The 23,006-nt window shown below is 36.0% G+C and overlaps 1 protein-coding gene across 2 annotated transcripts in view; it reads right to left on the reverse strand.

The window, feature by feature from the left end:
* Positions 1-4,285: 4,285 nt before the first annotated feature.
* Positions 4,286-23,006, reverse strand: part of LOC137393524 (protein O-glucosyltransferase 1-like) — a 46,573-nt gene continuing 27,852 nt past the window's right edge. For both annotated transcript variants that reach the window (XM_068080106.1, XM_068080107.1), the window contains exons 10-11: positions 18,106-18,244; positions 4,286-4,651 (exon numbers count right to left, since the gene is read on the reverse strand). In XM_068080106.1, coding sequence (XP_067936207.1) covers positions 4,640-4,651; positions 18,106-18,244 — 151 coding nt within the window. In that variant the 3' untranslated portion in view covers positions 4,286-4,639. The remainder of the gene's footprint in view (positions 4,652-18,105; positions 18,245-23,006) is intronic.

Raw genomic sequence — 23,006 nt, forward strand, 5'->3', positions numbered from 1 at the left:
AAGCGTAAATCGGAGCTCGTACGGTTTCAAACAAACAAGCCACGCCCACTATTTTAATATACATGTAAGTTACATTGTAGAGGCCTCAACAGAAATTACTCCCATTGGCAGTCGCTTTGAAATTGATTGTTGTATTGTAAACCATTTGAGCGAAGACAAGATTTCCAACAACAAACTACCAATTGTGGTATTTTTTTAAAGTAAAGTAAATGCGGAAGGGTGAGATATTGACAGCAAGGTAGGAATATTTCATTAGAATATTCCATTAGTATGTAAATCATGTTTGTTTGGAAATAGTAGGCGCGGCCTGTTTTTTGAAATCGAGCGAGCTCCTATATACGCTTCCATTGGTTGCGGGACTCTGGAATTATGCAGCCCTGCGTTCTGCGACCAGCCACCATAACTCCACGGGTGATTTTGCAAGTGATTATATTATGAGGAAGCACAGACTTTATATAGGCGCTACATAACCTATTTTTGCAATTAAAGAATTCGTTGTTCTATGGTGTAATGGTTAGCAGCCTGGATTTGGAATCCAGTGAACCGGGTTCAAATCTAGGTAGAATAATACATAATGTAAAACACCTCCCAAGATAGAACTAAGTTGTGCGTATTTAATAAAGATTTTTTATTGTATTTCTTACACGCTATAAATCATGTTTCATATTACAGCTACTCTAAAACGTCGTAATAATGGTTATTAATACTGCTCTAAGCAAGCAAAACGCCCAAACTGACAGTTTGTTCAAAATTCATTTTTTGTGTTTATATGAGAGTTAGATTGGGATCTAACATGTCCCAAAATCTCATACTTTTGAGACCACCAGAAATAGTAGTTTTCACTATATGCAAAACGCCCTATCCACATTTACCACACATAAAGTGGCAATCAAAAAGCCCTATCTGCAGATAGGGCGTTTTGATTGGCCTGAACATAAACAAAGTTGGGCATCATGAGCAGCATTATGTAATCACATAGTATATAAACAATGGGAAGCGAAACTGAAGCAGATATATTTGGTGGTTTCTAAGACAGCTTTTACAAACTAGTGCACTTCTGTGTGCTCAATCCTATTGCTATATATTTTATCATAATATGTTTATTATTACCAGACGATATCTAAGTGACATAAGTCTAGATCATAAATTTTGACTCTGAGATTTGATGAGAAGTTTGTTCTAATTATATGTACATGGAAAGGTTTTGCTTTCTGAAAATACTAAAATTATTGCACCCAAATCTTTGTTTTAAATTATTTTCAATGTAAGCGTTTGATCATATTAAAACCATTATCTTACTTACTCCTTACATTTCATAACATCAGGTTTGAATGAGACTTAGATCTTTGATCATCTCTAAAATCTCATCATCTCAAGATCATCTCTTTAATCCTTGTGTTGTCTGGATTAGTAATAAGAATTGCAACCTTTATCCTTTTGCTGACTGGATTAATAATCAGGATTGAAACTTGTAATCCCTTGATAATTCAGTCATAGCAAATTGCCTTGTGGCAAACTAACAATGAGAAACCTGTCCAACTAAGCAATCAAACCCCCTATCTGTGTGATAAGGCGTTTTGATTGCCTAGTACCAGCATAGTAAATTGTCCATTTAGGCAATCAAAACGCCCTAAGTGAATAACTCCTTTGATTGTGAACTTTCAAAAAAAGTTTTCTGGTAAAAATTGTTGGATATCTAACCATAATAAATTAGGAGAAGTAATTATAATACTGCTAATACTGTTGACAGGCTCAACTAAAACACGCTTGTGCCTGTACTGAACAATTTACAACAATCAAGATAGGGCATTTCACTTGCTCAGGGCAGAATATACCATTTCATATCTCCCAAGTGTAGCATTAGCCATGGCTGGCTGCAGTTGTTTCAACTTGCACCTGGTTCATAAATATTCCTCTACCTATAATACGCATATATGCTATATATATATATAGTATATATGCATATATAGTAGAATATGCAAAAGTAGCATATATAGTATATATATATTCTAGGCAGTATAGTAGCAAGAGTAGCATATATAATAGATATATATATTCTAGGTAGTATAGTAACAAGAGTAGCATATATAGTATATGTATTCTAGGTAATATAGTAGCAAGAGTAGCATATATAGTATATATATATTCTATATAATATAGTAGCAAGAGTAGCATATATAGTATACATTTATTCTTGGTAGTACATGAACAAGAGTAGCATATATAGTATATATATATATATATATATATATTCTAGGCAGTATACTAGCAAGAGTAGCATATATAGTATACATATATTCTAGATAGTATAGCAGCATATATAGTATATATATATATATATTCTAGGTAGTACATGTATAGTAGCAAGGGCAGCATATATAGTATATATATATTCTAGGTGGTATGGTGGCAAGAGTAGCATATATAGTATACATATATTCTAGGTAGTATAGTAGCAAGAGGAGCATATATAATATATTGTAGTCAGTATAGTAGCAAGAATAGCACTGCAGACCAAATCCTCTAGAAAATGTGAGAATTATTAAATTAAGATTAAATTATTATTTTTACACTTGAGGGGTTTAATTAATGGTTATCTTTGTTATTGGCTTTTTATTTACAATTAAAAATTAATTGGCATCAACTTTGTACTAATAGTCTAATACTATACATATGAATTATACTGCATTATGTTTTATAGCTCCAACTATTATGCAACTGCTAACAACTCATGAATGACTGGCTTGATTACGAATTGAACTTTGATGATAGTTATTCTTACCCCATTTAGACAACATTGTAGACTATTGTTGGATCTTTAACAAAACTAAGATTTCTGATTAAATTTTAATATCTTTGGTGCTTGAAATTGTATTCTTTTATGAGCTTTCTGTTGTAGATAGCTTATTGTAGTTCATGTTATAAACAAAAGGAAGGATAGAGTGGATTGAAAACTCTAGCTAACTAACACATTTATTTTGATCTTGATTAGAACAGATGCTAAACTGATAAACATTATGTTGCTGCCAATACAGAATACAGTGGCCCTGATTCATCTGGAATTTCATGGCTGACAAGTAGAGGTGGAACGAGACAGGTTTGTTAAGTTCGAGACGAGACTCGAGACACTGTCTTGTAAAAATTCGAGACTCGAGACAGTAAAATAATGAGCATTTGGTGATGATTTCACTACACAAGTACTAGCTACTTGGTATATATAAAATTAATAAAACTATTTTTAAATTGAATTTTCACCTGGTGTAAACGATTTAAATACAACATTTTAATAGTCATATGCCTGTAGTTTTTGTAAACAAAAGTGACACAAACAGCTCTAAAATACCGAAGTTATATATTCTAAGAATTTTGAGCTTGATTGATCATAATTATTATAAACATATTGCTTTGTACATGTATATTTTTACCATCTATTGAGTAGTTCTTACTTTTTAATGTAATGTGTAATGAAACCGATAGCCGTCGCTCTACAAAGAAATACCACAACTAAAAGAACACACGATAACACTTTTATTCTTATCGTTTCATTATTGTTAAGTTTTGTTTGTGTATTAACTGTAATATGTGAATTATATTTAAATTGTACTCATGAAATTATATTAATTACTGTATACATGCACATGTATATTCTTATATTGAGCTAACAAAACGTCATTGTTAACCGAACGCGGACTATGGTCGACACGGCCTTTCGTTCGTTTCTCCGTGTCCTGCAGGTTTTACCCGCGATTGGTAGTATATACGTAAAAGAGGCCTGAACGAATTTTATGAAGGGCAGTTGGTGTTTAGACACGATACGATAAAATACAGACGTTTTACCCGCAAAAGTCTTATTGATTAAATTGGATTATCTGAAGAGTAATTAGATACGACCCGGTATCTGTTTTAAGGACACAGAACCGAACTAAAATATAACAGGGCCGTTGTCCGGACTACATGATTAGACTCAGTGGCCAACATAATCAATAGCAACGGGTAGTAACGGACCGGGTATAACTTTAAAGGCAGTTGCCCGCAATCCATTACAATATATGGAGTTGTTGCTACCGCAAGAAGCCATGTTTTAACAACCGTGCGCAGGCGCTTTAGTTCTATTTCCTGTCTCGAGTTTGGCAATAGTTAAGTCGAGACGAAACCGATACGAGACAGGTCGATACTCGAGACGTCTCGTGTCTCGTTCCACCTCTACTGACAAGTGCAAGTCGTGATTCATCTGGAACTTCATGGCTGACAAATGCAAGTCATGAATAATCTGGAACTTCATGGCTGACAAGTGCAAGTGCAAATGTATTAATGCTTCAATTTCAAGGAGTTAATAGAAAAATGCTTCAATATAACATTGGAAAAAGTAAATAAAAATGAGAAACACAAAAACTATTAGCTGTACATGCTGAAACGTTGAGATCAATGGCTCAATATCCAAACTTAACCCGATTCTCAAAAGATGTCAAATATAAAACCTTAAGTACTTTAATTACCCAGTATACGCCAACGTAACTGCCTCCACCTGTCTGATATAGAAACTGGTGGATTAGTAACCAAATTAGGCTGACTTGTAGGCATTAGGTCTAACTTGGAAAGAAGGTGGAAGGAATATCAGTGAAAGAACGTGGCAATATCTTCAGAACTTGCCCTGAAAACAGTATGAATGCATTAATTATTTTCAGCGAAGCATGGGCATACAGTGTAGTATGAGCAGTTATAGAAGCATAGACATACAGTGTAGTATGAGTAGTTATAGAAGCATAGGCATACAGAGTAGTATGAGTAGTTATAGAAGCATAGACATACAGTGTAGTATGAGTAGTTATAGAAGCATATGCATACAGTGTAGTATGAGTAGTTATAGAAGCATAGGCATACAGTGTAGTATGAGTAGTTATAGAAGCATAGGCATACAGTGTAGTATGAGTAGTTATAGAAGCATGGGCATACAGTGTAGTATGAGTAGTTATAGAAGCATAGGCATACAGTGTAGTATGAGTAGTTATAGAAGCATAGACATACAGTGTAGTATGAGCAGTTATAGAAACATGGGCATACAGTGTAGTATGAGCAGTTATAGAAGCATAGGCATACAGTGTAGTATGAGCAGTTATAGAAGCATAGGCATACAGTGTAGTATGAGTAGTTATAGAAACATGGGCATACAGTGTAGTATGAGTAGTTATAGAAGCATGGGCATGCAGTGTAGTATGAGTAGTTATAGAAGCATAGGCATACAGTGTAGTATGAGTAGTTATAGGAGCATGGTCATACAGTGTAGTATGAGTAGTTATAGAAGCATGGGCATACAGTGTAGTATGAGTAGTTATAGAAGCATAGGCATACAGTGTAGTATGAGCAGTTATAGAAGCATAGGCATACAGTGTAGTATGAGTAGTTATAGAAACATGGGCATACAGTGTAGTATGAGTAGTTATAGAAGCATGGGCATACAGAGTAGTATGAGTAGTTATAGAAGCATAGGCATACAGTGTAGTATGAGCAGTTATAGAAGCATAGGCATACAGTGTAGTATGAGTAGTTATAGAAACATGGGCATACAGTGTAGTATGAGTAGTTATAGAAGCATGGGCATGCAGTGTAGTATGAGTAGTTATAGAAGCATAGGCATACAGTGTAGTATGAGCAGTTATAGAAGCATAGGCATACAGTGTAGTATGAGTAGTTATAGAAACATGGTCATACAGTGTAGTATGAGTAGTTATAGAAACATGGGCATACAGTGTAGTATGAGTAGTTATAGAAGCATAGGCATACAGTGTAGTATGAGCAGTTATAGAAGCATAGGCATACAGTGTAGTATGAGTAGTTATAGAAACATGGGCATACAGTGTAGTATGAGTAATTATAGAAGCATAGGCATACAGTGTAGTATGAGCAGTTATAGAAGCATAGGCATACAGAGTAGTATGAGTAGTTATAGAAGCATGGGCATGCAGTGTAGTATGAGCAGTTATAGAAGCATGGGCATACAGAGTAGTATGAGTAGTTATAGAAGCATGGGCATACAGTGTAGTATGAGTAGTTATAGAAGCATAGGCATACAGTGTAGTATGAGCAGTTATAGAAGCATAGGCATACAGTGTAGTATGAGTAGTTATAGAAACATGGGCATACAGTGTAGTATGAGTAATTATAGAAGCATAGGCATACAGTGTAGTATGAGTAGTTATAGAAGCATGGGCATGCAGTGTAGTATGAGTAGTTATAGAAGCATGGGCATACAGTGTAGTATGAGTAGTTATAGAAGCATAGACATACAGTGTAGTATGAGTAGTTATAGAAACATGGGCATACAGTGTAGTATGAGTAGTTATAGAAGCATGGGCATGCAGTGTAGTATGAGCAGTTATAGAAGCATGGGCATACAGAGTAGTATGAGTAGTTATAGAAGCATGGGCATACAGTGTAGTATGAGTAGTTATAGAAGCATGGGCATACAGTGTAGTATGAGTAGTTATAGAAGCATAGGCATACAGTGTAGTATGAGCAGTTATAGAAGCATAGGCATACAGTGTAGTATGAGTAGTTATAGAAACATGGGCATACAGTGTAGTATGAGTAATTATAGAAGCATGGGCATGCAGTGTAGTATGAGTAGTTATAGAAGCATAGGCATACAGTGTAGTATGAGTAGTTATAGAAGCATAGGCATACAGAGTAGTATGAGTAGTTATAGAAACATGGGCATACAGTGTAGTATGAGTAGTAATAGAAGCATGGGCATGCAGTGTAGTATGAGTAGTTATAGAAGCATAGACATACAGTGTAGTATGAGTAGTTATAGAAGCATAGGCATACAGTGTAGTATGAGTAGTTATAAAAGCATAGGCATACAGTGTAGTATGAGTAGTTATAAAAGCATAGGCATACAGTGTAGTATGAGTAGTTATAGAAACATGGGCATACAGTGTAGTATGAGTAGTTATAGAAGCATGGGCATACAGTGTAGTATGAGTAGTTATAGAAGCATAGACATACAGTGTAGTATGAGTAGTTATAGAAGCATGGGCATACAGTGTAGTATGAGTAGTTATAGAAGCATGGGCATACAGTGTAGTATGAGTAGTTATAGAAGCATAGGCATACAGTGTAGTATGAGTAGTTATAGAAGCATGGACATACAGTGTAGTATGAGTAGTTATAGAAGCATGGGCATACTCAGTGTAGTATGAGTAGTTATAGAAGCATAGACATACAGTCTAGTATGAGTAGTTATAGAAGCATAGGCATACAGTGTAGTATGAGTAGTTATAAAAGCATAGACATACAGTGTAGTATGAGTAGTTATAGAAGCATGGGCATACAGTGTAGTATGAGTAGTTATAGAAGCATGGACATACAGTGTAGTATGAGTAGTTATAGAAACATGGGCATACAGTGTAGTATGAGTAGTTATAAAAGCATGGACATACAGTGTAGTATGAGTAGTTATAGAAACATGGGCATACAGTGTAGTATGAGTAGTTATAGAAGCATAGGCATACAGTGTAGTATGAGTAGTTATAGAAGCATGGGCATACAGTGTAGTATGAGTAGTTATAGAAGCATGGGCATACAGAGTAGTATGAGTAGTTATAGAAGCATGGGCATACAGTGTAGTATGAGTAGTTATAGAAGCATAGGCATACAGTGTAGTACGAGTAGTTATAAAAGCATGGACATACAGTGTAGTATGAGTAGTTATAGAAACATGGGCATACAGTGTAGTATGAGTAGTTATAGAAACATGGGCATACAGTGTAGTATGAGTAGTTATAAAAGCATGGGCATACAGTGTAGTATGAGTAGTTATAGAAGCATAGGCATACAGAGTAGTATGAGTAGTTATAGAAACATGGGCATACAGTGTAGTATGAGTAGTTATAAAAGCATGGGCATACAGAGTAGTATGAGTAGTTATAGAAGCATAGGCATACAGTGTAGTATGAGTAGTTATAGAAGCATGGGCATACAGTGTAGTATGAGTAGTTATAGAAGCATGGACATACAGTGTAGTATGAGTAGTTATAGAAACATGGGCATACAGTGTAGTATGAGTAGTTATAAAAGCATGGGCAGACAGTGTAGTATGAGTAGTTATAGAAGCATAGGCATACAGTGTAGTATGAGCAGTTATAGAAGCATAGGCATACCGTGTAGTATGAGTAGTTATAGAAGCATAGGCATACAGTGTAGTATGAGTAGTTATAGAAGCATGGACATACAGTGTAGTATGAGTAGTTATAGAAACATGGGCATACAGTGTAGTATGAGTAGTTATAAAAGCATGGGCATACAGTGTAGTATGAGTAGTTATAGAAGCATAGGCATACAGAGTAGTATGAGTAGTTATAGAAGCATGGGCATACAGAGTAGTATGAGTAGTTATAGAAGCATGGGCATACAGTGTAGTATGAGTAGTTATAGAAGCATGGGCATACAGTGTAGTATGAGTAGTTATAGAAGCATGGGCATACAGTGTAGTATGAGTAGTTATAAAAGCATGGACATACAGTGTAGTATGAGTAGTTATAGAAGCATAGGCATGCAGTGTAGTATGAGTAGTTATAGAAGCATAGACATACAGTGTAGTATGAGTAGTTATAGAAGCATAGACATACAGTGTAGTATGAGTAGTTATAGAATCATGGGCATACAGAGTAGTATGAGTAGTTATAGAAGCATGGGCATACAGTGTAGTATGAGTAGTTATAGAAGCATGGGCATGCAGTGTAGTATGAGTAGTTATAGAAGCATGGGCATACAGTGCAGTATGAGTAGTTATAGAAGCATGGGCATACAGTGTAGTATGAGTAGTTATAAAAGCATGGACATACAGTGTAGTATGAGTAGTTATAGAAACATGGGCATACAGTGTAGTATGAGTAGTTATAAAAGCATGGGCATACAGTGTAGTAGGAGTAGTTATAGAAGCATGGGCATACAGTGTAGTATGAGTAGTTATAAAAGCATGGACATACAGTGTAGTATGAGTAGTTATAGAAGCATGGGCATACAGTGTAGTATGAGTAGTTATAAAAGCATGGGCATACAGTGTAGTAGGAGTAGTTATAGAAGCATGGGCATACAGTGTAGTATGAGTAGTTATAGAAGCATGGGCATACAGAGTAGTATGAGTAGTTATAGAAGCATAGGCATACAGTGTAGTATGAGTAGTTATAGAAGCATGGGCATACAGTGTAGTATGAGTAGTTATTGAAGCATAGGCATACAGTGTAGTATGAGTAGTTATAGAAGCATAGGCATACAGAGTAGTATGGGTTGTTATAGAAGCATGGGCATGCAGTGTAGTATGAGCAGTTATCGAAGCATGGGCATACAGAGTAGTATGAGTAGTTATAGAAGCATGGGCATACAGTGTAGTATGAGTAGTTATAGAAGCATGGGCATACAGTGTAGTATGAGTAGTTATAGAAGCATAGGCATACAGTGTAGTATGAGTAGTTATAGAAGCATAGGCATACAGTGTAGTATGAGTAGTTATAGAAACATGGGCATACAGTGTAGTATGAGTAGTTATAGAAGCATAGGCATACAGTGTAGTATGAGTAGTTATAGAAACATGGGCATACAGTGTAGTATGAGTAGTTATAGAGACATGGGCATACAGAGTAGTATGAGCAGTTATAGAAGCATGGGCATGCAGAGTAGTATGAGTAGTTATAGAAGCATGGGCATGCAGTGTAGTATGAGTAGTTATAGAAGCATAGGCATACAGAGTAGTATGAGTAGTTATAGAAGCGTAGGCATACAGTGTAGTATGAGTAGTTATAGAAGCATGGGCATACAGTGTAGTATGAGTAGTTATAGAAGCATAGGCATACAGAGTAGTATGAGTAGTTATAGAAGCATAGGCATACAGTGTAGTATGAGTAGTTATAGAAGCATGGGCATACAGAGTAGTATGAGTAGTTATAGAAGCATAGGCATGCAGTGTAGTATGAGTAGTTATAGAAGCATGGGCATACAGTGTAGTATGAGTAGTTATAGAAGCATGGGCATGCAGTGTAGTATGAGCAGTTATAGAAGCATAGGCATACAGTGTAGTATGAGTAGTTATAGAAGCATAGGCATACAGTGTAGTATGGGTGGTTATAGAAGCATGGGCATGCAGTGTAGTATGAGCAGTTATAGAAGCATAGGCATACAGTGTAGTATGAGTAGTTATAGAAGCATGGGCATACAGTGTAGTATGAGTAGTTATAGAAACATGGGCATACAGTGTAGTATGAGTAGTTATAAAAGCATGGACATACAGTGTAGTATGAGTAGTTATAGAAACATGGGCATACAGTGTAGTATGAGTAGTTATAAAAGCATGGGCATACAGTGTAGTAGGAGTAGTTATAGAAGCATGGGCATACAGTGTAGTATGAGTAGTTATAGAAGCATGGGCATACAGAGTAGTATGAGTAGTTATAGAAGCATAGGCATACAGCGTAGTATGAGTAGTTATAGAAGCATAGGCATACAGTGTAGTATGGGTGGTTATAGAAGCATGGGCATACAGTGTAGTATGAGCAGTTATAGAAACATGGGCATACAGTGTAGTATGAGTAGTTATAAAAGCATATGCATACAGTGTAGTATGAGTAGTTATAGAAGCATAGGCATACAGAGTAGTATGAGTAGTTATAGAAGCATAGGCATACAGTGTAGTATGAGCAGTTATAGAAGCATGGGCATGCAGTGTAGTATGAGTAGTTATAGAAGCATGGGCATACAGTGTAGTATGGGTGGTTATAGAAGCATGGGCATGCAGTGTAGTATGAGCAGTTATAGAAGCATAGGCATACAGTGTAGTATGAGTAGTTATAGAAGCATAGGCATACAGTGTAGTATGGGTGGTTATAGAAGCATGGGCATGCAGTGTAGTATGAGCAGTTATAGAAGCATAGGCATACAGTGTAGTATGAGTAGTTATAGAAGCATGGGCATACAGAGTAGTATGAGCAGTTATAGAAGCATAGGCATACAGTGTAGTATGAGTAGTTATAGAAGCATGGGCATACAGTGTAGTATGAGTAGTTATAGAAGCATAGGCATACAGAGTAGTATGAGTAGTTATAGAAACATGGGCATACAGTGTAGTATGAGTAGTTATAGAAGCATGGGCATGCAGTGTAGTATGAGCAGTTATAGAAGCATAGGCATACAGTGTAGTATGAGTAGTTATAGAAACATGGGCATACAGTGTAGTATGAGTAGTTATAGAAGCATAGGCATACAGTGTAGTATGAGTAGTTATAGAAGCATGGGCATGCAGTGTAGTATGAGCAGTTATAGAAGCATGGACATACAGTGTAGTATGAGTAGTTATAGAAGCATGGGCATACAGTGTAGTATGGGTGGTTATAGAAGCATGGGCATGCAGTGTAGTATGAGCAGTTATAGAAACATGGGCATACAGTGTAGTATGAGTAGTTATAGAAGCATAGGCATACAGTGTAGTATGAGTAGTTATAGAAGCATAGGCATACAGAGTAGTATGAGTAGTTATAGAAGCATAGGCATACAGTGTAGTATGAGCAGTTATAGAAGCATGGGCATGCAGTGTAGTATGAGTAGTTATAGAAGCATGGGCATACAGTGTAGTATGGGTGGTTATAGAAGCATGGGCATACAGTGTAGTATGAGTAGTTATAGAAGCATAGGCATACAGTGTAGTATGGGTGGTTATAGAAGCATAGGCATACAGTGTAGTATGAGCAGTTATAGAAACATGGGCATACAGTGTAGTATGAGTAGTTATAGAAGCATAGGCATACAGTGTAGTATGAGTAGTTATAGAAGCATGGGCATACAGAGTAGTATGAGTAGTTATAGAAGCATGGGCATGCAGTGTAGTATGAGCAGTTATAGAAGCATAGGCATACAGTGTAGTATGAGTAGTTATAGAAGCATAGGCATACAGTGTAGTATGAGTAGTTATAGAAGCATAGGCATACAGAGTAGTATGAGTAGTTATAGAAGCATAGGCATACAGAGTAGTATGAGTAGTTATAGAAGCATAGGCATACAGTGTAGTATGAGCAGTTATAGAAACATGGGCATACAGTGTAGTATGAGTAGTTATAGAAGCATAGGCATACAGTGTAGTATGAGTAGTTATAGAAGCATAGGCATACAGAGTAGTATGAGTAGTTATAGAAGCATAGGCATACAGTGTAGTATGAGCAGTTATAGAAGCATGGGCATGCAGTGTAGTATGAGTAGTTATAGAAGCATGGGCATACAGTGTAGTATGGGTGGTTATAGAAGCATGGGCATGCAGTGTAGTATGAGCAGTTATAGAAGCATAGGCATACAGTGTAGTATGAGTAGTTATAGAAGCATAGGCATACAGTGTAGTATGAGTAGTTATAGAAGCATAGGCATACAGTGTAGTATGAGTAGTTATAGAAGCATGGGCATACAGAGTAGTATGAGTAGTTATAGAAACATGGGCATACAGTGTAGTATGAGTAGTTATAGAAGCATGGGCATACAGTGTAGTATGAGTAGTTATAGAAGCATGGGCATACAGAGTAGTATGAGCAGTTATAGAAGCATAGGCATACAGTGTAGTATGAGTAGTTATAGAAACATGGGCATACAGTGTAGTATGAGTAGTTATAGAAGCATGGGCATGCAGTGTAGTATGAGCAGTTATAGAAGCATAGGCATACAGTGTAGTATGAGTAGTTATAGAAGCATGGACATACAGTGTAGTATGAGTAGTTATAGAAACATGGACATACAGTGTAGTATGAGTAGTTATAGAAGCATGGGCATACAGTGTAGTATGAGCAGTTATAGAAGCATGGACATACAGTGTAGTATGAGTAGTTATAGAAGCATGGGCATACAGTGTAGTATGAGCAGTTATAGAAGCATGGGCATACAGTGTAGTATGAGTAGTTATAGAAGCATGGGCATACAGTGTAGTATGAGCAGTTATAGAAGCATGGGCATGCAGTGTAGTATGAGTAGTTATAGAAGCATGGGCATACAGTGTAGTATGGGTGGTTATAGAAGCATGGGCATGCAGTGTAGTATGAGTAGTTATAAAAGCATGGGCATACAGTGTAGTATGAGTAGTTATAGAAGCATAGGCATACAGTGTAGTATGAGTAGTTATAGAAGCATGGGCATACAGTGTAGTATGAGCAGTTATAGAAGCATAGGCATACAGTGTAGTATGAGTAGTTATAGAAGCATAGGCATACAGTGTAGTATGGGTGGTTATAGAAGCATGGGCATGCAGTGTAGTATGAGCAGTTATAGAAGCATAGGCATACAGTGTAGTATGAGTAGTTATAGAAGCATGGGCATACAGAGTAGTATGAGCAGTTATAGAAGCATAGGCATACAGTGTAGTATGAGTAGTTATAGAAGCATGGGCATACAGTGTAGTATGAGTAGTTATAGAAGCATAGGCATACAGAGTAGTATGAGTAGTTATAGAAACATGGGCATACAGTGTAGTATGAGTAGTTATAGAAGCATGGGCATGCAGTGTAGTATGAGTAGTTATAGAAGCATGGGCATACAGTGTAGTATGGGTGGTTATAGAAGCATGGGCATGCAGTGTAGTATGAGCAGTTATAGAAGCATGGGCATGCAGTGTAGTATGAGCAGTTATAGAAGCATAGGCATACAGTGTAGTATGAGTAGTTATAGAAGCATAGGCATACAGAGTAGTATGAGTAGTTATAGAAACATGGGCATACAGTGTAGTATGAGTAGTTATAGAAGCATAGGCATACAGAGTAGTATGAGTAGTTATAGAAGCATGGGCATGCAGTGTAGTATGAGCAGTTATAGAAGCATAGGCATACAGTGTAGTATGAGTAGTTATAGAAACATGGGCATACAGTGTAGTATGAGTAGTTATAGAAGCATAGGCATACAGTGTAGTATGAGTAGTTATAGAAGCATGGGCATACAGTGTAGTATGAGTAGTTATAGAAGCATAGGCATACAGAGTAGTATGAGTAGTTATAGAAGCATGGGCATGCAGTGTAGTATGAGCAGTTATAGAAGCATAGGCATACAGTGTAGTATGAGTAGTTATAGAAGCATAGGCATACAGTGTAGTATGAGTAGTTATAGAAGCATGGGCATACAGTGTAGTATGAGTAGTTATAGAAGCATGGGCATACAGTGTAGTATGAGTAGTTATAGAAGCATGGACATACAGTGTAGTATGAGTAGTTATAGAAGCATGGGCATACAGTGTAGTATGAGTAGTTATAGAAGCATAGACATACAGTGTAGTATGAGTCGTTATAGAAGCATGGGCATACAGAGTAGTATGAGTAGTTATAGAAGCATGGGCATACAGTGTAGTATGAGTAGTTATAGAAGCATGGGCATACAGAGTAGTATGAGTAGTTATAGAAGCATGGGCATACAGTGTAGTATGAGTAGTAGTATGAATTCAATACATGGTTAAACAGATGTTTATCATGATTCAATACATGGTTAAACAGATGTTTATCATGATTCAATACACGGTTAAACAGATGGTTATCATGGTTCAATACACGGTTAAACAGGTGTTTATCATGGTTTAATACATGGTTAAACAGATGTTTTTTATGGTTCAATATATGGTTAAACAGATGTTTATCACGATTCAATACACGGTTAAACAGATGTTTATCATGGTTCAATACATGGTTAAACAGGTGTTTATCATGATTCAATACACGGTTAAACAGGTGTTTATCATGGTTTAATACACGGTTAAACAGGTGTTTTTTATGGTTCAATATGTGGTTAAACAGATGTTTTTTATGGTTCAATACACGGTTAAATAGATGTTTATCATGATTCAATACATGGTTAAACAGGTGTTTATCATGGTTTAATACATGGTTAAACAGGTGTTTATCATGATTCAATACATGGTTAAACAGGTGTTTATCATGGTTTAATACATGGTTAAACAGATGTTTTTTATGGTTCAATATGTGGATAAACAGATGTTTATCACGATTCATACACGGTTAAACAGATGTTTATCATGGTTCAATACATGGTTAAACAGGTGTTTATCATGATTCAATACACGGTTCAACAGGTGTTTATCATGATTCAATACATGGTTAAACAGGTGTTTATCATGGTTTAATACATGGTTAAACAGGTGTTTATCATGATTCAATACATGATTAAACAGATGTTTATCATCATTCAATACACGGTTAAACAGGTGTTTATCATGATTCAATACATGGTTAAACAGGTGTTTATCATGGTTTATAATACATGGTTAAACAGATGTTTTTTATGGTTCAATATGTGGTTAAACAGATGTTTTTTATGGTTCAATACACGGTTAAATAGATGTTTATCATGATTCAATACATGGTTAAACAGGTGGTTATCATGGTTCAATATATGGTTAAACAGATGTTTATCATGATTCAATACATGGTTAAACAGATGTTTATCATCATTCAATACACGGTTAAACAGGTGTTTATCATGATTCAATACATGGTTAAACAGGTGTTTATCATGGTTTATAATACATGGTTAAACAGATGTTTTTTATGGTTCAATATGTGGTTAAACAGATGTTTTTTATGGTTCAATACACGGTTAAACAGATGTTTATCATGATTCAATACACGGTTAAACAGGTGTTTATCATGATTCAATACATGGTTAAACAGGTGTTTATCATGATTCAATACATGGTTAAACAGGTGTTTATCATGATTCAATACATGGTTAAACAGGTGTTTATCATGATTCAATACATGGTTAAACAGGTGTTTATCATGGTTTAATACATGGTTAAACAGATGTTTTTTATGGTTCAATATGTGGTTAAACAGATGTTTTTTATGGTTCAATACACGGTTAAATAGATGTTTATCATGATTCAATACATGGTTAAACAGATGTTTATCATGATTCAATACATGGTTAAACAGATGTTTATCATGATTCAATACACGGTTAAACAGGTGTTTATCATGATTCAATACATGGTTAAACAGGTGTTTATCATGATTCAATACATGGTTAAACAGGTGTTTATCATGATTCAATACACGGTTAAACAGGTGGTTATCATGATTCAATACACGGTTAAACATATGTTTATCATGATTCAATACATGGTTAAACAGATGTTTATCATGATTCAATACACGGTTAAACAGGTGTTTATCATGATTCAATACATGGTTAAACAGGTGTTTATCATGATTCAATACATGGTTAAACAGGTGTTTATCATGATTCAATACATGGTTAAACAGGTGTTTATCATGATTCAATACACGGTTAAACAGGTGTTTATCATGATTCAATACACGGTTAAACAGGTGTTTATCATGATTCAATACACGGTTAAACAGGTGTTTATCATGATTCAATACATGGTTAAACAGGTGTTTATCATGATTCAATACACGGTTAAACAGGTGTTTATCATGATTCAATACACGGTTAAACAGATGTTTATCATGATTCAATACACGGTTAAACAGGTGTTTATCATGATTCAATACATGGTTAAACAGGTGTTTATCATGATTCAATACACGGTTAAACAGATGTTTATCATGATTCAATACACGGTTAAACAGGTGTTTATCATGATTCAATACATGGTTAAACAGGTGTTTATCATGATTCAATACATGGTTAAACAGGTGTTTATCATGATTCAATACATGGTTAAACAGGTGTTTATCATGATTCAATACACGGTTAAACAGATGTTTATCATGGTTCAATACACGGTTAAACAGGTGTTTATCATGGTTCAATACACGATTAAACAGATGTTTATCATGGTTCAATACACGGTTAAACAGGTGTTTATCATGGTTCAATACACGGTTAAACAGGTGTTTATCATAATTCAATACACGGTTAAACAGATGTTTTTTATGGTTCAATACACGGTTAAATAGATGTTTATCATGATTCAATACATGGTTAAACAGATGTTTATCATGATTCAATACACGGTTAAACAGGTGTTTATCATGGTTCAATACATGGTTAAACAGATGTTTTTTATGGTTCAATATGTGGTTAAACAGATGTTTTTTATGGTTCAATACACGGTTAAATAGATGTTTATCATGATTCAATACATGGTTAAACAGATGTTTATCATGATTCAATACACGGTTAAACAGGTGTTTATCATGATTCAATACATGGTTAAACAGGTGTTTATCATGATTCAATACATGGTTAAACAGGTGTTTATCATGATTCAATACATGGTTAAACAGGTGGTTATCATGATTCAATACATGGTTAAACATATGTTTATCATGATTCAATACATGGTTAAACAGATGTTTATCATGATTCAATACACGGTTAAACAGGTGTTTATCATGATTCAATACATGGTTAAACAGGTGTTTATCATGATTCAATACATGGTTAAACAGGTGGTTATCATGGTTCAATATATGGTTAAACAGATGTTTATCATGATTCAATACATGGTTAAACAGATGTTTATCATGATTCAATACACGGTTAAACAGGTGTTTATCATGATTCAATACATGGTTAAACAGGTGCTTATCATGATTCAATACACGGTTAAACAGATGTTTATCATGGTTCAATACACGGTTAAACAGGTGTTTATCATGATTCAATACACGGTTAAACAGATGTTTTTTATGGTTCAATATATGGTTAAACAGATGTTTATCATGATTCAATACATGGTTAAACAGATGTTTATCATGGTTCAATACATGGTTAAACAGATGTTTATCATGATTCAATACATGGTTAAACAGGTGTTTATCATGATTCAATACACGGTTAAACAGGTGTTTATCATGATTCAATACATGGTTAAACAGGTGGTTATCATGGTTCAATACACGGTTAAACAGGTGTTTATCATGATTCAATACATGGTTAAACAGGTGTTTATCATGATTCAATACACGGTTAAATAGGTGTTTATCATGATTCAATACATGGTTAAACAGATGTTTATCATGGTTTAATACTTGGTTAAACAGGTGTTGACAGTCATTCAAAATGCAACCCTTTAGAGTGAATTTCAGAAGCGGCCAGATTTTATTCACCTACGTCATTAACTGTTTTGAGCTCGAATTCTGGATTCAAATTTGGTTTAAACTCCAAGAGCTTTGAGTAGTCGAGTAAAAGTCTCTTCCAATAACAGAAGACATCTTCCTGTCTCAGATGGTCTCTGATGAACTTGGCACCTCTACAAACAATGCATATTAATGTAGTAGCCATTGGCTATGTTGATTAACTAGTGGCAGGTGATGTAGTAGCCATTGGCTATGTTGATTAACTAGTGGCAGGTAATGTAGTAGCCATTGGCTAAGTTGATTAACTAGTGGCAGGTAATGTAGTAGCCATTGGCTAAGTTGATTAACTAGTGGCAGGTAATGTAGTAGCCATTGGCTAAGTTGATTAACTAGTGGCAGGTAATGTAGTAGCCATTGGCTAAGTTGATTAACTAGTGGCCGGTAATGTAGTAGCCATTGGCTATGTTGATTAACTAGTGGCAGGTATTGTAGTAGCCATTGGCTAAGTTGATTAACTAGTGGCAGGTAATGTAGTAGCCATTGGCTAAGTTGATTAACTAGTGGCCGGTAATGTAGTAGCCATTGGCTATGTTGATTAACTAGTGGCAGGTATTGTAGTAGCCATTGGCTAAGTTGATTAACTAGTGGCAGGTAATGTAGTAGCCATTGGCTAAGTTGATTAACTAGTGGCAGGTAATGTAGTAGCCATTGGCTATGTTGATTAACTAGTGGCCGGTAATGTAGTAGCCATTGGCTATGTTGATTAACTAGTGGCAGGTATTGTAGTAGCCATTGGCTAAGTTGATTAACTAGTGGCAGGTAATGTAGTAGCCATTGGCTAAGTTGATTAACTAGTGGCCGGTAATGTAGTAGCCATTGGCTATGTTGATTAACTAGTGGCAGGTATTGTAGTAGCCATTGGCTAAGTTGATTAACTAGTGGCAGGTAATGTAGTAGCCATTGGCTAAGTTGATTAACTAGTGGCAGGTAATGTAGTAGCCATTGGCTATGTTGATTAACTAGTGGCAGGTATTGTAGTAGCCATTGGCTAAGTTGATTAACTAGTGGCAGGTAATGTAGTAGCCATTGGCTAAGTTGATTAACTAGTGGCAGGTAATGTAGTAGCCATTGGCTAAGTTGATTAACTAGTGGCAGGTATTGTAGTAGCCATTGGCTAAGTTGATTAACTAGTGGCAGGTAATGTAGTAGCCATTGGCTATGTTGATTAACTAGTGGCAGGTAATGTAGTAGCCATTGGCTAAGTTGATTAACTAGTGGCAGGTGATGTAGTAGCCATTGGCTAAGTTGATTAACTAGTGGCAGGTAATGTAGTAGCCATTGGCTATGTTGATTAACTAGTGGCAGGTAATGTAGTAGCCATTGGCTAAGTTGATTAACTAGTGGCAGGTGATGTAGTAGCCATTGGCTAAGTTGATTAACTAGTGGCAGGTAATGTAGTAGCCATTGGCTTTGTTGATTAACGTGAGTCAAATAAGCTGGTAACTTAAGCTTGTCTAAATCTTCGATATGATAAGAGACATGAAGCCAGCTTGTAATCGTACCTGTGACGTTACGCATAAAGGTATAAACACACTAGGCAAAATTTAGAGCGATATCGTGCTGCGTGGCGCTAATCTGCGCTAGAATTCACCCAGCGTGCTCATGCAGAGCGATAACGTTAGACTTTCTCTACACAACTTTATCGCTAGTGAGATGCATTTTGATTGGTTGGATTTTACCAGAATGCCATTTTATGGCGGGTAATTATTTCTTATCGATGTTCCCCAACGTACAGCAGCGACAATTTGCTATTTTGTTAATATTGAAATATCTTCAGAACGAACACTGAATTGATCATAACTTTAATAATAGCACTCCCAGTCCTGTGCACCATAACAAACAAAAATTACAAAAAATCTTCAACAAAGTGTTCAAAAAAAGTTGAACACCAACATTTGGAGTCGATCGTTGCGCAGGTTGACCATCTTGAGAACGGTAAATATTTAATATATTAAGTATAAAAACCACTACAAAATAAAATATGTATAAAAATAGTAAAAAATATTACAGTTAAAAATGCAATAATCGTTTTTTCTTATGTCTTCTTGTAGTGTAGGCAGTGTACAGTCTGTGAAAGTGAGAAAGGTTTAATAACAAATGCGTAAGTTGTTTACGTTGTCGCCTAGACGGCGCCATATTGACTGACCTAAATATACAGTCAAACATGGATAACTCGAACTTCACGGGACCAAGCAAAAGTGTTCGAATTATCAGAGCGTTCAAGTTATCAGAGCACTGTCACAAGTCCATGTATTTACTTATTTATTAGTAGATACATGTACATATGCAAACTATAATATAAATAAAAGCACAAATGGCTTGTTTCAAATTAAATGCTTCTAATGTAAAGTTTAAAACGTTTTTATCAAAAAGTATAGAGATTTTTCTATCACTTGAGATTGGTTTGTTGTTTGAGGTGATGTTATTGCCAGGACGTTTTTTTAGATTGACATTGGCAAAACTTGATCGTTGTTGAAATGCTGAAAAGAAAAGACATCTTTTTCTTTTGGGGTTTTACCCACGATCAATTTTGCCGATTTTTCTTGAAGTTTACACAAAGATTACCTTACTTTACCTGGGACTCGTTAAGAGCAACACTCCGAGGCAGTTCAATTAAAAGTTTTACGAGGTTTTACGGTACATTGTATATCACTCACGCTTTTTGAATGGATACTTATTGAATTTACACACGTATTCTGTGTTTAGGTCAAACGATGAATAGTATTTTTAGCTAAGACAACGTATACGTTTAATTACAACAATTTCTAAGACGTTTTAAACATTCAACATTCCGACGTTGATTCAACACGGAATCAACGTCGGAAAACTATTCGTCACGGGCTAGCCGGGTCACGCACTCAAGGATTTTCGCCACGCACATACAAAACAACATGCTGTTTTTGTTTTGTATGTGCGTGGCGAAAATTCTTGCGCGCGTGACCCGGCAAGCCCGTGCTATTCATCGTATAGCAGTATAAATCAAATTTGACCAAACTTTTAGAAAAGTCGTTGACAAAAATATTTTGCCGATGGTGGTAATAACAACGCTTATGAATTACGAAAAGATGAGGTTTACCTCTATGGCTTTGAATAAAGTGATTTTCTAAAGCGATAACAACCGTTTCGGTAGCCGTTGGGCAAAAAAACAGTTCGAATTAACAGTGTTGAGTTCGAGTTATCTATAGCAATTTATCATTACGTGGGAACGAACCAAAGAAACTGTTCGAATTAACCATGTGTTCGAGCTATCCGTGGACGAGTTATCCATGTTTGACTGTAATAACAATTTTAATGGCAGTTTTTGGGCGTGCCCATTATATCGTTTGCGAGTGAATCGCTCAAGTGTGTTTATGCACACGCTAGCGATATCTCCGCCCTCCTCATGACGCTCGCGATAAAATCGCCTAGTGTGTTTACACCTTTACGCTTCAAGCGTGCGTATTTTAACCGATGTAATGAATATGACCACAATTATTTGATTGTATAGCGATGTAACCATTTGGCCTAGTAGTTTAGCATGCCTGTCTGCAGATCTGGAGATTCTGAATTGAAATCCAGTGCGAAACAGATATTTGTTCCTAAAACTTTGTCGCTGTAACTGGACACACAAACGACAGACCACAATGTTTGCTCGCTACGATGTCTGACAATGACCGCAATGTCTGTTTGCCAAACACTTATATTTGCATATATGTTACAACTTGTATTCCTACCACCAATTCCGCTATGTATATCAGAGCATACACTTCTGTTCTCGAGTCTCTCAGATCAAGTGGCAATAAAAATCTCTTCTTATTGATTATTATCCCACGACCAAATGAGCGGAGCGAGGTATGAGAGTTTTTATGATAAATGCATGTGCACACAACTTACGAAAATTATTCATCAACAATGAGACGAACCCTTGTCTCGAAATTTCATCAACAAATTTGACCATCGTTTTGTAAAGTCGTTAAAGTATAATAACGATACAAAACACATACAAACCTATTTAAATATGTTACCAAGTCTTTGTAAACCGTCGTTATTATCTTAAAACTTACCCATCTGATCGGATTATACACAAATAGACAGATTTATTTGGACGAAAATTTCCACAAAACGCTTGAAAAGCTCGGTTTAATAAAAGTTAAGACCGAAAATTGAAACGCCAATAAAGCCGTGCGACAGATAGTATAACTATTTAGCAGTACACATTTCATGAGAAAACCTTGCTAATTTCACCAGTCTATGGCCTTGTTTACTTGTAATCGAATTTATTCGAAGGTTTCTGTAATAAACCTAGACCGTTTGAGGCGTAGACCGACTTACAGGTACGAAATTGTGGTACACAGTTTATCAGCCTACGTTTTTTTTGTCCAATCACCGAAGGTTTCATTGAACTATTTAAAACGTTAGCCAAAATTCTTTACATCTTATGTACAAGCTAGGCCAAACTACAATGCCCCTTTATGACGAGGCATTCCTCTCGATCTAGCATGGGGTTTGACAATACACAAGAGTCAAGGTCCTACCACGGCTAAAGCTGTCATTGATATAGGCCACCACGGAATGACCGCTGGAATATCGTTTGTTGCTCTCTCTAAAGTTTGAAACATCAATGACTTACTTGTTAACAACTTCGCTAGGGAGCGCATCACTCGATTAGCTATCAATGACCAAATCTTACAACGCAAAAGAGAGGAGACTAGACTGCGCGACATTTAACAGATACTGTATAGCCTACTTATAACAGATATTGTAATATCAACAATTAACCAATTACTTGTATACCTGGTTTCAAGCCAACATTACCTCCAAAATAAATTGTTAGTTGCACCTTTTTAGAGACGTCCTCCCTCAAATTTATTTTATATCATCTCAAACAAGTCTCAT

This window comes from Watersipora subatra, chromosome 4, assembly GCF_963576615.1.
Source record: "Watersipora subatra chromosome 4, tzWatSuba1.1, whole genome shotgun sequence".
Taxonomy (NCBI): domain Eukaryota; kingdom Metazoa; phylum Bryozoa; class Gymnolaemata; order Cheilostomatida; family Watersiporidae; genus Watersipora; species Watersipora subatra.